The following is a 17,293-nucleotide window of genomic DNA, read 5'->3' as shown; positions in this document are numbered from 1 at the left end:
CGTCAGACTCATATCGGACCCCTATCCTGGACCTCCGAGTATTTAGTGGGATTTCAGTGTGTGTGAGTTTAGAGCACAGCTGCTGCAGACCCCCATATACCACATCTGGACCTGCATCAATTTCTCTCTCTCGCTCTCTCTAGAACATACCATGCAATATACACAATCTGGTGATAAAACAGCTGCATTACCAGCTCTGCATGGCTGAGGACATAGGGGAACACAACGAATGACTGAGTCACACATATCCTCCACTCTGTGTGGTTTTACTAACTACTAGCTTCTGTTGAAGAACGTCTGCTGTGGTAATACAGTAGCCTGCTGTCACCACCACTCACATTGGCTAACTCAACAAAGTGGTTCAGAGGTGAAAAACCATCATAGGCATTTAAAGGGTCAATCTGCATTCGAGATTGGTAACATTTCTCCAGCCCCAACCCTCAGCTATTTACCATATCAGTGACGGGGTGACAGCGTTGTTATTGTTTGAACGGAAGATTGCCCCTTTAAGGTTACTAGACAGGAAAGAGGGATGTCTGAGGTTACCATGGGACCCTAGGGGGCACCCAGGTACAGGTAGGCACCTGCCAGGTCCCGGGGGAGATTGGCACTGAGACAGAGACAGAGGCGTGTTCTCATTATAAATTGCATACCTGCATAATGTCTATAACCTGCTGCAATACATATATCACCTCTGATTTCACCATACGTGGTCGGCCCCCCCGTCGGCGTGGTTGAATTTTAAAAATGCTTTTATTATTATTATTAGATAATTTTTTTGGGGGGGGGATGCACGATATATCGGTAAGCATATCGGAATCGGACGAAATTAGCTAAAAATGCCAACATCGGCCCAATGCCTAGTTTAACGCTGATGTGCAAAACTGATGTCAAAGCTGACGTGCATACCTGTATAACGTAGGTACATGACATAATAACGCCACTAACAATATATCACTACACGTGCAACACAGCATTCCTAACCTGGCCCACAATGTCTGCTGTGTGGATGGAGCAGTCAACAAGTCCAGCAGTCATCTGAAAGAGTAAGAACATTTCAGAGAGACAACTCAAAGGCCAAATCCATTAACGCCAAGAAAGTAGAATTCATTGCCCTTGACAATTAAGCGTTCTCTGTCGTGGATGATGTTGGCTTTCGCCGGCTGCGAGCACCTCGAGCCCCGGTACACACTACCAAGTAGGTGCTATTTTTCAGACGTTGCCCTACCGTATTGTTACAACTCACATCCATGAGCTACTTGCTATGGGCGTCACTGCTATTTGCTTAAAACAATTGACATTTGCACCAGCGATGTCAGCCCCATGAGCATGCCGAGTCTGACAGCACAGTGGGTCGACGAGGATTTCATACTGAGGAAAGCCGTATTGCGTTGCTCAAGAATGTGCTGGTTCTCATACCGCTGCTGCCATTTCAATGGCATTTGAGAACATGTTTGCAACGTGGAAACATGAACACACTCCTAGCGCCATTCGATCAACTGACTGGAGAAATAAGCTCATCAACTGCATCTGCAGCAGACGTGATACACTCTGTCATGGCATTGAAGCGCCTGCTCAAAAAAACTGCCCACACAGACCGTGGGGTTAACTTGGAAAAGTACTCTAGAAGAGGCTGTGTACAAGCGATTCAGTGGCATCCTCTTTGAGCCTCTTTACTGTGTCTCCACCATGCTCGATGCTTGATGCTAGGTACAAGGTCCGCTACGTCCATGCAGACAAGAAACAGGGTTTACGTGCAAAGAACTGCTGGTCTCACAGTAATTGCCACCGTTAATTAACATAAATACATTTAACATCTCCTGGTTTCCACGCATCGCCTACAAGCCACTGATGCAGAACTTTGCAACATCAATTTCTTTTAGAAATTCTAATAAATCCATGTAATATAGCCAACACAATCGTAATAAATCTATGATTTATTTTAGACAGGTCCATTGAAAATGTAGCTTATTTCAGAAGAACAGAATAGGGTATTCTGAGTTGTCCTTATGTTAGGTCCTGATCTGGCTATGCCATATGGCTGTGGGCTACACTAATTAATTTAGAAGACAAGATTTGATTAGAATTCCGTGGCATTATTTTATAGTATTACGATACTATGGAACATAGCTGAATATAAATGAAAGGACATTTTCTCCAAATGATTTCAGAGGGAGTGTGAACATGCAGCTATTCTGTGTTGAGCAGTTAACACTGAAACTGGTCCTTCTTTATGCTTCATTTAGAGTGATTTATTCATCTTTAGTTGTGATACAAACGTTGGGCTATAATGTCTTGATTTTGAATACATTCTAAGGCTGCATGATGCGACTCTAATGATGTTTCATGAAAGGCATGAGTTCTGCTTTGTTTCTTGTGCAGGCTGCACGCACTTCATCTGTCTATCATTCACAATTTGTCAAGCACGTTATAATATTCTGACCAGGCCTCGAATTTCCCGGTGGCATCCCCCTTGTGTGGCCGTAGTGCCCCCTAAAAAATATCTATGTTCGCTCATTTATAAAAAACTGAAATATCACATTTATATAGGTATTCAGACCCTTTACTCAGTACTTTGTTGAAGACCCTTTGACAGCGATTACAGTCTCGAGTCTTCTTGGGTATGATGTTACAAGCTTGTAACACCTGTATTTGGGAAGTTTCTCCCATTCTTCTCTGCAGATCCTCTCAAGCTCTGTCAGGTTGAACCTTTGCCCCAGTCTGAGGTCCTGAGCACTCTGGAGCAGGTTTTCATCAAGGATCTCTCTGTACTTTTCTCTGTTAATCTTTCCCTCGATCCTGACTTGTCTCCCAGTCCCTGCCTCTGAAAAACATCCCCACAGCATAATGCTGCCACCACCATGCTTCACCTTAGGAATGGTATTGGCAAGGGGGTGAGTTGTGCCTAGTTTCCTCCAGACGTGACGCTTGGCATTCAGGCCAAAGAGTTCAGTCCTGGTTTCATCAGAACAGAGAATCTTGTTTCTCATGGTCCGAGGGTCCTTTAGGTGCAATTTGGCAAACTCCAAGCGGGCTGTCATGTGACTTTTAATGAGGAGTGGCTTCCGTCTGGCCACTCTACCATAAAGGCCTGCTTGGTGGAGTGCTGCAGAGATAATTGTGTGTCTGGAAGGTTCTCCCATCTCCACAGAGAAACACTGGAGCTCTGTCAGAGTGACCAATGGGTTCTTGGTCACCTCCCTGACCAAGGCCTTTCTCCCCCGATTGCTCAGTTTGGCCGGGCGGCCATCTCTAGGAAGAGTCTTGGTGGTTCCAAACTTCTTCCATTTAAGAATGATTGAGGCCACTGTGTTCTTGGGGACCTTCAATGCTGCAGACATTTTTTGGTACCCTTCCCCAGATCTGTGCCTCGACACAATCCTGTCTCGGAGCTCTGTGGACAATTCCTTCGACCTCGTGGCTTGGTTTCTTCTCTGACATGCACTGTCAACTGTGGGACCTTATATAGAGAGGTGTGTGCCTTTCCAAATCATGTCCAATCAATTGAATTTACCCCAGGTGGACTCCAGTCAAGTCGTAGAAACATCTCAAGAATGAAAACCGGATGCACCTCAATTATGTATTTGTGTTTCTGTTCTGAAGGTAACTGTAAAGAGGATATTGTATTGTACCTGCCCAAACACAGCCCTCCCGGGCCCTCTGGTCATAAACACATTCAACTCTTTTTAAATCCACTGCCGCTGAGTGTGTGTTGCTGCCAATGCATACAGAGAGGCCTGGTGTGCCAAGCCAAGTCTAGAGTGGGGTTTCAGTGAGTGACTGTGTGTGTGTGCGTCACTATTGATGTGCCTCTCTGCGTGCCAAGGGAGTGGCTTCACCCCTCGTCTGGTTAAATCATACAATGTCACTAGGCTTACACGGAGAGTGTGAGAAGGTCTTCTGCTAAGCATGAGAGTTATTGCGTTGTGACAGTGAGAGACTTGCATCCCAAATGGCACACTATTCCCTATGTAGTGCCCTGCACTACTTTTAACCAGAGCCCTACATTGGTTGAAAGTAGTTCTTTGAAATAGGGTGCCATTTGGGACATACCCAGAGCGTGTGAGTGTCTGCTTAGGAGGCCAATACGGTAGACCATTGACACTTCACCCTGAGAACCATTGATCTGCTGGCCTGCCAATGGGGAGCTGGCTACATCCACTACAACATCCACTAGACTATGGTCATTCAGCAGACACTTCACCTACACAGCCAACAGGGTTATGTTCATTATCCATTCACACTTTCTCTCGTTCACTTACACTCATTCACTTAGCACAGATCTTCCTTGATGTTGAGACATGGAGGAATGACCGGCATCTAACTCTGGCAACTGTTTCTTATCGAATATCGATCTCTTCTCATGGTTATGTGGCAATGCAAAGAAGTCATTATTTCTCTCTGTGTGTGTGTGTGTGTGTGTGTGTGTGTGTGTGTGTGTGTGTGTGTGTGTGTGTGTGTGTGTGTGTGCGTGCTTGCTTGCTTGCGTTCGTGTGTTCATGTGTATATGTGCACATTTGGCAGTAACGGTGTACTTGCTACTACTTTCCCTCTCAATGCTCTCTTGATAAAGAGATTAGAACAGAGAGCCGTAGTGCTTAGCTCTCTCTTCCAGCTCTTCTAGTAAATCAAACGAGTAGAGTTCTACTGGTGCGTTCAGGGCATAGTCAGCCAGCTCTTAAATCAGGCCTGGCCAGCCAGAGTTATGACTCTCCACAGGTTGACCCAGTGTGTGTGCAGACCAGGGTATTGCGTGGTACTGAGCTGTACGCGGTACCAAGAGAAGTTGGCTCAACCGCAAGAAACGCCCGCCGCCCGCTGAGCCTGCTACCTCTACTTAAAAGCTCAATGCTTTCACCCTCTGTACTTCCTACCTCTCTCTCTCTCGCTCTCTCTCTCTCTCCGTCTATCACTGTCTTTACTCTCGCTCTCTCTTTTATACACTTTTATTAGGATCCCGTTAGCCCGGAGCTAATGGCGACAGCTAGCCTTACTAGTTTCCCACACACAATGAAAAAGACATTACAGACAAAATAGTTAGAATTTACTTACATTCTCTGTCTCTGTTCCCTTTCTGTCTCCCTCTATGAGCCAGAGAATATCTAGGAGTTTCAGTTGAGGTCACACTGCAAAGAAAAGTAACCTAAAATGACTGACGTCCTCAGACCAGGGCTGTGTGAATTACACTTTATTAAGCTTTTGTACTTTAAAAAGCTGCTCTTCATGAATTTGTAGACAGTCAGACATAGTTAGGGGTGTGTTGTCTGAGAGCTATCCCTCGATGGTCTGCTCCTGCTCCTGGACCTGCTCCTGGACCTGCTTCTGCTCCTGGACCTGCTCCTGGATCTGCTCCTGGACCTGTACCTGGATCTGCTTATGCTCCTGGACTTGCTCCTGGATTTAATCCTGGATCTGCTCCTGTTTCTGCACCTGTTCTGGATCTGCATCTCCTCCTGGATCTGCTCTTGGACCTGCTCCTGGATCTGCTTCTGCTCCTGGACCTGCTCCTGGATCTGCTCCTGGACCTGCACCTGGATCTGCTTATGCTCCTGGACTTGCTCCTGGATTTAATCCTGGATCTGTTTCTGCACCTGCTTCTGGATCTGCATCTGCTCCTGGATCTGCTCCTGGACTTGCTCCTGCTCCTGGATCTGCTCTTGGATCTGCTCCTGCTCCTGGATCTGCTCCTGGATTTGCTCCTGGATCTGCTCCTGCTCCAGGACCTTCTCCTGGATCCGCTCCTGCTCCTGGACTTGCTCCTGGATCTGCTCCTGGATCTGGATCTGCTCCTGGACTTGCTCTTGGATCTGCTCCTGCTCCTGGATCTGCTCCTGGATCTGCTACTGGATCCGCTCCTGCTCCTGGACTTGCTCCTGCTCCTGGATCTGCTCCTGTACCTGCTTCGGGATCTGCTTCTGCTCCTGGATCTGCTCCTGGACTTGCTCCTGCTCCTGGATCTGCTCCTGGACCTGCTCCTGAATCCGCTCCTGCTCCTGGACTTGCTCCTGGATCTGCTTCTGCTCCTGGACTTGCTCCTGGATCTGCTCCTGGACATGCTCCTGGATCTACTTCTCCTGGATCTGCTTCTGCTCCTGGACCTGTACCTGCACCTGCTCCTGGATCTGCTTCTGCTCCTGGACCTGCTCCTGGACCTGCATCTGCTCCTGTATCTGCTTCAAATCAAATGTATTTTTATAGCCCTTCGTGCATCAGCTGATATCTCAAAGGCTGTACAGAAACCCAGTCTAAAACCCCAAACAGCAAGCAATGCAGGTGTAGAAGCACGGTGACTAGGAAAAACTCCCTAGAAAGGCCAAAACCTAGGAAGAAACCTAGAGAGGAACCAGGCTATGAGGGGTCATAGGCAGAACAATTGAAACTGGAGCACGGCCAGGTGGACTGGGGACAGCAAGCAGTCATCATGCCAGGTAGTCCTGAGGCATGGTCCTAGGGCTCAGGTCCTCCGAGAGAGAGAAAGAGAGAAAGAAAGAGAGAATTAGAGAGAGCATACTTAAATTCACACAGGACACCGGATAAGACAGGAGAAGTACTCCAGATATAACAAACTGACCCTAGCCCCCCCCGACACATAAACTACTGCAGCATAAATACTGGAGGCTGAAATCTCATTCTCCCCCTCATCTCATTCCCCCTCCCTCTCATTCCCTCCCTCTTATTATCCCCTTCTCATTCCCTCCCCCCCCTCTTATTATCCCCTTCTCATTCCCTCCCCCCCTCTCATTCTCCCCATTCCCTCTCATTCCCTCACTCTCATTCTCCCCCTCCCATTCTCCCCCTCTCATTCCCTCCCCCTCTTATTATCCCCTTCTTCATTCCCTCCCCCTCTTATTATCCCCTTCTCATTCCCTCCCCCCTCTCATTCCCTCCCTCTCATTCCCCCCTCCCTCTCATTCTCCCCCTCTCATTCTCCCCTCTCATTCTCATTCTCCCCTCATTCTCTCCCTCTCATTCTCTCCCTCTCTTCTAGCCCGGTCTTTAGGCACCCAGGATTAAAACCTTTCCTATCTTCTGTGAACTCATCTGTGGTCATCTGCATTGTGATCTGTAGTTAGTTATTGTAGGGGCAAGTTCTTTACTCTTCATCTGAGTTGTGATCTGTAGTTAGTTATTGTAGGGGCAAGTTATTTACTCTTCATCTGAGTTGTGATCTGTAGTTAGTTATTGTAGGGGCAAGTTCTTTACTCTTCATCTGAGTTGTGATCTGTAGTTAGTTATTGTAGGGGCAAGTTCTTTACTCTTCATCTGAGTTGTGATCTGTAGTTAGTTATTGTAGGGGCAAGTTCTTTACTCTTCATCTGAGTTGTGATCTGTAGTTAGTTATTGTAGGGGCAAGTTCTTTACTCTTCATCTGAGTTGTGATCTGTACTTAGTTATTGTACGGGTGGATGTCAACTATGGCAGCCCCCCGCACCTCTCTGATTCAGAGGGGTTGGGTTAAATGCGGAAGACACTTTTCAGTTGAAAGCATTCAGTTGTACGACTGACTAGGTATCCCCCTTTCCCTATACCTCTTTACTGTTTTCCAGGGAGAGAGAGAGAGATAGGTAATCAACTCATCTGTGGTCTCAGGCCAAGCTGTGGAGTAAATACACTGTGAGAAAATACTGGTCTTTTCACACAAGACCACTGCTTGGCTTTTGTTAGAGGAAATAGTTCAGCAAATGAGCTTTTACACGGCGATTAAACCCAAGGAGTTTAATCCGATTTTCTAAACTGATCTTAATTTCTCTCAGATCAACATTCATAGGCCAGAGCCCTTAATCAGGAGAATTGCTCTAATCAGTGTCTGTTATGACCTAGTTAACCTAATAGCTTTTTACTGTTTAAGTTTCATGCGATCTTTAGAATGAAAACTGTTTCCAAACAGTAAAGAATGAGTAAAACATGATTTTTAAAAGAAGGGCAACTTCTTCATTCCTCCATTAATTATGTATGTTGTTTTTACTTCCTGTAATAATCATGTGACCTATGACCTCTGTGTTCCAGCCCAACATTGGTCGTCTGGGGATCCCCCATGGGCCCTCGGGTGAGAAGGTGGCTGTGGTTGCTGTGGACGACTGTGACATCGCCATGGCAGTTCGCTTTGGCAACCAGATCAGCAATTACTCCTGTGCTGCCCAGGGCACCCAGACCGGACAGAAAAAGTGAGTGTCTCTCTCTCTCTCTCTGTCTCCCTCTCTCCCTCCCCCTCTGTCTTCAGGTTCTTTCCACTACCATTAGTGAGACTACCATTAGTGAGACTAATGTGTGTTAGGCTAAGGAGTCAGTGTTGTAACTGCAGGACTGATTTCCAGTCACCTTCATTACACCAGATTACCTTGCCTTTTCACTCTCTTAATCTCTCAGGATTGACATGCTCTCAGTTTTCAGACAAATCTCTCAGACATAGCCTCTTACACAGCCTAACATGGCTTAACTTTTACAATTCTATCTTTCAGACGTTCCCTACAGCAACTAATTGTTTCTGTATCTGAAACCAATATCCTTTTCAAATTAGGGACGTTAGGCAAGGCAGCGAGCTAGAACACATTTAGGAAAAGAAGAAAATCACATCAAAGGAACGAGGTAATGAGGCTGCATTCTTTTAGAACCGGTCGCTCCAATATGATTGGCTCAGAGCTCTTCTACAGTAAATGATGTGGTTTGACTCTTGAGGTCGACACCCACGCGTGCACGCACACACGTCTATCTTTTTTACCTGTCTGTCGGTCAGACCTCACCCTAGTTGCTTCTCCTGAAGTGAGAGGCAACAATTGCGTGCGTGACAAACGTTCAACACATACTTTGTGGAACACCACACACGTTCATGTGGCGTTTTTAGGCCGTGTGACGTTGCACTTTTGCCGTATTCAAATTGATCATTTAAAAAAAAAAAAGTTCTGCGTTGGTGTTGCGTCACAATAATTCACGTTAAACCCCTGGGCGTTTTGATGTTTAGAGGCTTGTGTGGAAGCCTGCGTCTTTGCTGCCTGCTAAGTCTTCTGGGCTGTTGTAGTGTTAGAGGATGAGGAATGAATCAAGCTAGCTCGCTGGGTTACAGTGGCTTTGTCCTTACAGTCACCAAGGCCTGTGACAAATAACCTATTGCAGGGTAACCATACTACTCACACCACCAGTAGCCTGGAGTAGTCCCCTTTGGGAAACGTACGAACCTTTGAGGAACACTTTGGTGTCTGTCACAGGCACTGTGTATTGAAACGTTGGTCCTGTCATTGCATTCATTTGAAAGAAAGGGAGTTCAATATAGAGTGTGATTTTCGTTTTCACTTAAGACCATTACCCATCAGTTGGCACTTTGTTGGTGCATCTTTAGCTCCTTATCCTATGGGGACTGGGGGGCCATTTTGGATCCAGAAGCATTAGATGAACTCTGCCATTTTGTCTCCGTTCTGACCCAGTTTCCTGTAATCTCCCCTGCAGATCATTGGACCTGACAGGGCCGCTGCTGCTGGGGGGTGTTCCCAACCTGCCCGAGGACTTCCCTGTGAGGAACAGAGACTTTGTGGGCTGCATGAGGAACCTGAGCATCGACAGCCAACCCACCGACATGGCCAGCTTCATCGCTAACAACGGAACCACTGCAGGTAACAACCTTTGTTTGTTCACTCGTTGTTCGGCGGCTTGTTTGTCCGTCCAACCATTCATTTATTCATTCATCCATCTATTCATTCATTCATTCATAGATACATATAGTTTTGTTCATCTTTACTCAGGTTAACTGTGTTGTTTGTATACTGCTACTGATTGACATCTATTATGACCCGTGTAGGTTGTCCTGCCAAGAGAAACTTCTGTACTAAGGATTTGTGTCAGAACAGAGGAGTGTGTGTCAACAAGTGGAACACCTACAGCTGTGACTGTCCTCTGGGCTACGGGGGCAAAAACTGCGAACAAGGTGAGGGTGTGTGTGTAGCTGATGTGAAATGGCTAACTAGTTAGCGGTGCACGCTAGTAGTGTTCAATCAGTGACGTCAATTGCTCTGAGACCTAGAAGCAGTTGTTTCCCTTGCTGTGCAAGGGCCACGGCTTTTGGTTGAGCGATAGGTAACAGTGCTTTGTGGGTGACTGTTGTCAATGTGTTCAGAGGGTCCCTGGTTCGAGCCCAGGTTGGGGCAAGGAGAGGGACGGAAGCAATACTGTTACGTGTGTTTCAAGATGGCATAAGGACCTGCAGCCGTGCATGTTACAGTGAGGGTCCCTCATTTTGAATATCTGGGTCGACATCTGTATGCGTCAGTGTGAACGGGACTTGTTTGTGTTACAGTTGATTGCATAAGGAAGTGAGGAAGGACACTGGAGTTAATGTGGCTTAGCTTCCTGTGAAGGAAGTGTATTTTCAGATAGCGATCAAGCAAGGTGTGAGTGTATGTGTGTGTGAAGGAAGTGTCTTTTTAGATAGCGATCAAGCAAGGTGTGAGTGCGTGTGTGTGTGTGTGAAGGAAGTGTATCTACGGATAGATATCCAACAGGAATCTGAGTTGACTGGTCATTACTGAGTCGTACACGTGCTCTGCAAATCAAATCAAATGTTATTTGTCACATGCGCCGAATACAACAGGTGTAAGACCTTACAGTGAAATGCATCCTTTACAAGCCCTTAACCAACAGGTGTAGACCTTACAGTGAAATGCTTACTTTACAAGCCCTTAACCAACAGGTGTAGACCTTACAGTGAAATGCTTACTTTACAAGCCCTGAACCAACAGTGCAGTTCATATAAATAGAGATGACAAAATATTTACGAAATAAAGTTTTAAAAAATCGAATCAATCAAAAAGTAACACAATAAATGTACATAACAATAACGAGGCTATATACAGGGGGTACTGGTACAGAGTCAATGTGGAGGCTATATACAGGGGGTACTGGTACAGAGTCAATGTGGAGGCTATATACAGGGTATTACGGTACAGAGTCAATGTGGAGGTTATATACAGGGTATTACGGTACAGAGTCAATGTGGAGGTTATATACAGGGTGTACTGGTACAGAGTCAATGTGGAGGATACAGGGGTTGTGGTACAGAGTCAATGTGGAGGCTATATACAGGGGGTACTGGTACAGAGTCAATGTGGAGGTTATATACAGGGGGTACTGGTACAGAGTCAATGTGGAGGCTATATACAGGGGGTACTGGTACAGAGTCAATGTGGAGGCTATATACAGGGGTACTGGTACAGAGTCAATGTGGAGGCTATATACAGGGGTACTGGTACAGAGTCAATGTGGAGGTTACAGGGGGTTACGGTACAGAGTCAATGTGGAGGCCAAATACAGGGGTACTGGTACAGAGTCAATGTGGAGGCTATATACAGGGGTTACGGTACAGAGTCAATGTGGAGGATACAGGGGTTACGGTACAGAGTCAATGTGGAGGTTATATACAGGGGGTACTGGTACAGAGTCAATGTGGAGGCTATATACAGGGGTACTGGTACAGAGTCAATGTGGAGGTTATATACAGGGGGTTACGATACAGAGTCAATGTGGAGGCTATATACAGGGGGTACTGGTACAGAGTCAATGTGGAGGTTATATACAGGGGGTACTGGTACAGAGTCAATGTGGAGGTTATATACAGGGGTACTGGTACAGAGTCAATGTGGAGGTTATATACAGGGGTTACGGTACAGAGTCAATGTGGAGGTTATATACAGGGGTTACGGTACAGAGTCAATGTGGAGGCTATATACAGGGGTTACGGTACAGAGTCAATGTGGAGGTTATATACAGGGTGTACTGGTACAGAGTCAATGTGGAGGCTATATACAGGGGTACTGGTACAGAGTCAATGTGGAGGCTATATACAGGGGTTACGGTACAGAGTCAATGTGGAGGTTATATACAGGGGTACTGGTACAGAGTCAATGTGGAGGCTATATACAGGGGGTTACGGTACAGAGTCAATGTGGAGGTTATATACAGGGGGTACTGGTACAGAGTCAATGTGGAGGCTATATACAGGGGTTACGGTACAGAGTCAATGTGGAGGTTATATACAGGGGTACTGGTACAGAGTCAATGTGGAGGCTATATACAGGGGTACTGGTACAGAGTCAATGTGGAGGTTATATACAGGGGTACTGGTACAGAGTCAATGTGGAGGCTATATACAGGGGGTACTGGTACAGAGTCAATGTGGAGGCTATATACAGGGGGTACTGGTACAGAGTCAATGTGGAGGCTATATACAGGGGGTACTGGTACAGAGTCAATGTGGAGGCTTACAGGGGTTACGGTACAGAGTCAATGTGGAGGCCAAATACAGGGGTACTGGTACAGAGTCAATGTGGAGGCTATATACAGGGGGTTACGGTACAGAGTCAATGTGGAGGCTATATACAGGGGGTACTGGTACAGAGTCAATGTGGAGGTTATATACAGGGGTACTGGTACAGAGTCAATGTGGAGGTTATATACAGGGGGTTACGGTACAGAGTCAATGTGGAGGTTATATACAGGGGGTTACGATACAGAGTCAATGTGGAGGTTATATACAGGGGTTACGGTACAGAGTCAATGTGGAGGCTATATACAGGGGGTTACGGTACAGAGTCAATGTGGAGGTTATATACAGGGTGTACTGGTACAGAGTCAATGTGGAGGCTATATACAAGGGGTACTGGTACAGAGTCAATGTGGAGGTTATATACAGGGGGTACTGGTACAGAGTCAATGTGGAGGCTATATACAGGGGGTACTGGTACAGAGTCAATGTGGAGGCTATATACAGGGGGTTATGGTACAGAGTCAATGTGGAGGTTATATACAGGGGTACTGGTACAGAGTCAATGTGGAGGCTATATACAGGGGTTATGGTACAGAGTCAATGTGGAGGTTATATACAGGGGGTACTGGTACAGAGTCAATGTGGAGGCTATATACAGGGGTTACGGTACAGAGTCAATGTGGGGTTAGAGTCAATATATACAGGGGTACTGGTACAGAGTCAATGTGGAGGCTATATACAGGGGGTACTGGTACAGAGTCAATGTGGAGGTTATATACAGGGGTTACGGTACAGAGTCAATGTGGAGGCTATATAAAGGGGTACTGGTACAGAGTCAATGTGGAGGTTATATACAGGGGTTACGGTACAGAGTCAATGTGGAGGATACAGGGGTTACGGTACAGAGTCAATGTGGAGGATACAGGGGTTACGGTACAGAGTCAATGTGGAGGTTATATACAGGGGTTATGGTACAGAGTCAATGTGGAGGCTATATACAGGGGGTACTGGTACAGAGTCAATGTGGAGGCTATATACAGGGGTTACTGGTACAGAGTCAATGTGGAGGTTATATACAGGGGTACTGGTACAGAGTCAATGTGGAGGTTATATACAGGGGTTACGGTACAGAGTCAATGTGGAGGTTATATACAGGGGTTACGGTACAGAGTCAATGTGGAGGTTATATACAGGGGTACTGGTACAGAGTCAATGTGGAGGTTATATACAGGGGTACTGGTACAGATTCAATGTGGAGGTTATATACAGGGGGTACTGGTACAGAGTCAATGTGGAGGTTATATACAGGGGGTTACGGTACAGAGTCAATGTGGAGGTTATATACAGGGGGTTACGGTACAGAGTCAATGTGGAGGATATACAGGGGTTACTGGTACAGAGTCAATGTGGAGGTTATATACAGGGGTACTGGTACAGAGTCAATGTGGAGGTTATATACAGGGGTACTGGTACAGAGTCAATGTGGAGGTTATATACAGGGGGTTACGGTACAGAGTCAATGTGGAGGTTATATACAGGGGGTTACGGTACAGAGTCAATGTGGAGGTTATATACAGGGGGTTACGGTACAGAGTCAATGTGGAGGCTATATACAGGGGGTACGGTACAGAGTCAATGTGGAGGTTATATACAGGGGGTACTGGTACAGAGTCAATGTGGAGGTTATATACAGGGGGTACTGGTACAGAGTCAATGTGGAGGTTATATACAGGGGGTACTGGTACAGATTCAATGTGAAGGTTATATACAGGGGTACTGGTACAGAGTCAATGTGGAGGTTATATACAGGGGTACTGGTACAGAGTCAATGTGGAGGCTATATACAGGGGTTACGGTACAGAGTCAATGTGGAGGTTATATACAGGGGGTACTGGTACAGAGTCAATGTGGAGGTTATATACAGGGTGTTACTGGTACAGATCAATGTGGAGGCTATATACAGGGGGTACCGGTACAGATTCAATGTGGAGGTTATATACAGGGGGTACTGGTACAGAGTCAATGTGGAGGTTATATACAGGGGTACTGGTACAGAGTCAATGTGGAGGCTATATACAGGGGGTTACGGTACAGAGTCAATGTGGAGGCTATATACAGGGGGTACTGGTACAGAGTCAATGTGGAGGTTATATACAGGGTGTTACGGTACACAGTCAATGTGGAGGCTATATACAGGGGGTACCGGTACAGAGTCAATGTGGAGACTATATACAGGGGGTACCGATACAGAGTCAATGTGGAGGTTATATACAGGGGGTACTGGTACAGAGTCAATGTGGAGATTATATACAGGGGGTACCAATACAGAGTCATTGTACAGTATAGTCAAGGTAATTTGTAAAGTTACTACATATAGATAATAAACGGCGAATAGCAGCAGTGTAAAAACAAAGGGGGGGGTCAATGTAATTAGTCAGGGTGGCCATTTGATTAGATAATCAGCAGTCTTATGGCTTGGGGGTAGAAGATGTTAATGAGCCTTTTGGTCCTAGACTTGGCGCTCCGGTACCGCTTGCCGTGCGGTAGCAGAGAGAACAGTCTATGACTTGGGTGACTGGAGTCTTTGCCATTTTTTGGGGGGCCTTCCTCTGACACCGCATATAGATCCTGGATGTCAGGAAGCTTGGCCCCAGTGATGTACTGGGCCGTACGCACTACCCTCTGTAGCGCCTTACGGTCAGATGCCGAGCAGTTGCCAAACCAGGCGGTGGCGCAACCGGTCAGGATGCTCTCGATGGTTCAGCTGTAGAGATATTAGAGGACCTGAGGATCTGCAGCAGCTAGATGTTCATATAATAGTCAAACTTAGAACATAGCCTGAAGAGCTGTTGTCTATTTCACTAATGAGACAAAGACCAACTCTGACTCATATCATTGCTGGGGATCAAGAGACGGGAACACACACGCGGACCCTGTGGTTGCTCCGTTGTTGTTGAGCCAGATTGTTTACATGGAGCAGACCACAGAGCTCCTGTAATGTGTGTATACACTAGCAGTCATAACAGTCCTATATACTCTGCTGCTGATGGATGTGTCAGTGTGTGGTTACACTGTTACAGCTTGCCCTGTTTGATCCTGACTGTTCTGTTGCTCATATCCTCACTAGGGATGGATGGATGGGGTGGGGGTGTGTGTGTGTGTGTGTCTAACATGCCTAATGATAGCGCTGTATGCTTGTATGACAGTGGTTTACTGGTTTTGTGGTCAGGTCTTGTGTAAGGCCAGGAGAGAGGTTGCTGAAATGGTGTGTGTGTGTGTTCCGCTGAAAGGGTTAAAGTAAGTGACTCACTCTGTGCCTGTCCTGTCTCGCACACAGAGAGATCTCACGCTAAGTCATCACGGGAAGCTGTAGTGTGCGACTATGTTGTGCGCCTGTGTGTCAGCATTATGTCAATGTCTTTATTTGGGAAACTAACCAAGGCCAGGGCAATAGAACCGTTATTTTTAGCTGAGTGAAATGAATTCTACAATATGACTGTGGGCAATAGTCGTACTGAGGTATAAAACAGTAAGCAGCTGGCTTTGATTTAACCTCTAGGGCCTGCTTCCCGAACAATTAGAAAGCACACACACATTGATATTTGTTTAACTATCTCCACCTAGTCTGGGCTGGATGGCTGGATGAGGTAGCTGTGTAGTGGTGCCAGGCAGCAGATTGAGTATCTATGGTTGGGACTTAGGGACAGAAGTAACACGGAGGGTTTGGCTGCTCCACTACTTGTTGACAAGCTGTGTCGAAAGTAGAAACCATAGACGTTATATCAAGGTTACAGACAGCACCCATGATAGATATCATATCACTTTTCAAGCGGCAAGGGACACCATAGACATATCAGTGGTACTGTTGAGGCGCAGCAAGGGAAGTATGACGAGACAGTCGATTTTTTAGTTCACGATTTCCCAGACACATTCTGTGGGGTTGGACATATGTTGCGGTTTAGTTGACCTGTGTGTTTAGGTTAGTGTGACGGTTTCGTGTGAGCTGGTGGCTGCCCTCCACTCTCCACTGTCTTATGAGCTGTATCTTGAAGGAATCCAACTCCAAACTATCTTTGCTGTTGTTGTCTTTTATGCATCATTGAAATCTTTAGACTCTTTCCAGGCACTGCGAATGAGCGATATATCATGTGGAAAAAAGAGACCGAGAGAGGGCAGCGATTCAGGAGCTTGTCCCCCAGCATCTTCTGACTGTGTGTTTTTGTCAGGTGTGTGTGTGTGTGTACTCTGTGCATCAGTAGAAATATGTGCCCTGCAGAGAAGAGGGAGATCGAGAGAGCTTAGCGCTTCAGTTGTCTCGTAGGGGAAAACCTAGGCTATGCTGACAGACGTACTGTTATACTGACTGACTGAGTACAACATCTGTTTGGCCGCAGGGCTAGTGGGTGCTCTGGTGTGTGGTGTGTTACACTGTGGGCATGTTTGTCAAAGAAGGATTAGTGTCCTGTATGAAACAAGGTAATTGACAGTAATTGATGTCTTGTAGCTGAATTAGACACGGAGGGGTGGATTAGATACTCTAATTATTCTCCCTGGAAGAATACACAAATGCAAGAACCAATCTGTATGTCCGACATACTACGCATTAATGATGGGGTGGGAAAATGGATACAGTTGCATATCGAGATATTGTTTTTGGACGATGTTATATCGATAATTTGACTCCGGGTTATCGACGTGTAAAAATACTAATGTTTTTGTTTGTTTGCTAGATAGTGTGAGCTAGCACTATTCGACTGTACCTGCGCCAAAAACTCCGGTATTTTTCACCCTATATATATATATATAGCTTGTTCTCTTCTTTTCGAATAGCGAGCAGACGTCTTTTCAAGCACTTGTATTTCCTTTGACTGATCAGAACACATTTTCTCATGTCCTCTCATCTCTCTGCAGCAGACGTATAGAGAGCAATAGATTTGGAACATCAAATCGCAGTACAAATCGCAGTATAAAATCACAATCGTGAGAATCACAATACATATCGCATCGGACACCTAAGTATCATAATAATAATATCGTATCATG

At 46.1% G+C, this 17,293-nt stretch overlaps 1 protein-coding gene across 3 annotated transcripts in view; it reads left to right on the top strand.

Moving 5' to 3' along the window:
• celsr1a (cadherin EGF LAG seven-pass G-type receptor 1a) overlaps positions 1-17,293 on the top strand; it is a 121,888-nt gene that overhangs the window by 78,326 nt on the left and 26,269 nt on the right. For all 3 annotated transcript variants that reach the window (XM_042300062.1, XM_042300060.1, XM_042300061.1), the window contains exons 8-10: positions 8,008-8,165; positions 9,442-9,605; positions 9,791-9,916. In XM_042300062.1, coding sequence (XP_042155996.1) covers positions 8,008-8,165; positions 9,442-9,605; positions 9,791-9,916 — 448 coding nt within the window. The remainder of the gene's footprint in view (positions 1-8,007; positions 8,166-9,441; positions 9,606-9,790; positions 9,917-17,293) is intronic.

The sequence above is a fragment of the Oncorhynchus tshawytscha genome, linkage group LG17 (genome assembly GCF_018296145.1).
Source record: "Oncorhynchus tshawytscha isolate Ot180627B linkage group LG17, Otsh_v2.0, whole genome shotgun sequence".
Taxonomy (NCBI): domain Eukaryota; kingdom Metazoa; phylum Chordata; class Actinopteri; order Salmoniformes; family Salmonidae; genus Oncorhynchus; species Oncorhynchus tshawytscha.
This window is presented reverse-complemented; position numbering and strand designations above follow the sequence as displayed.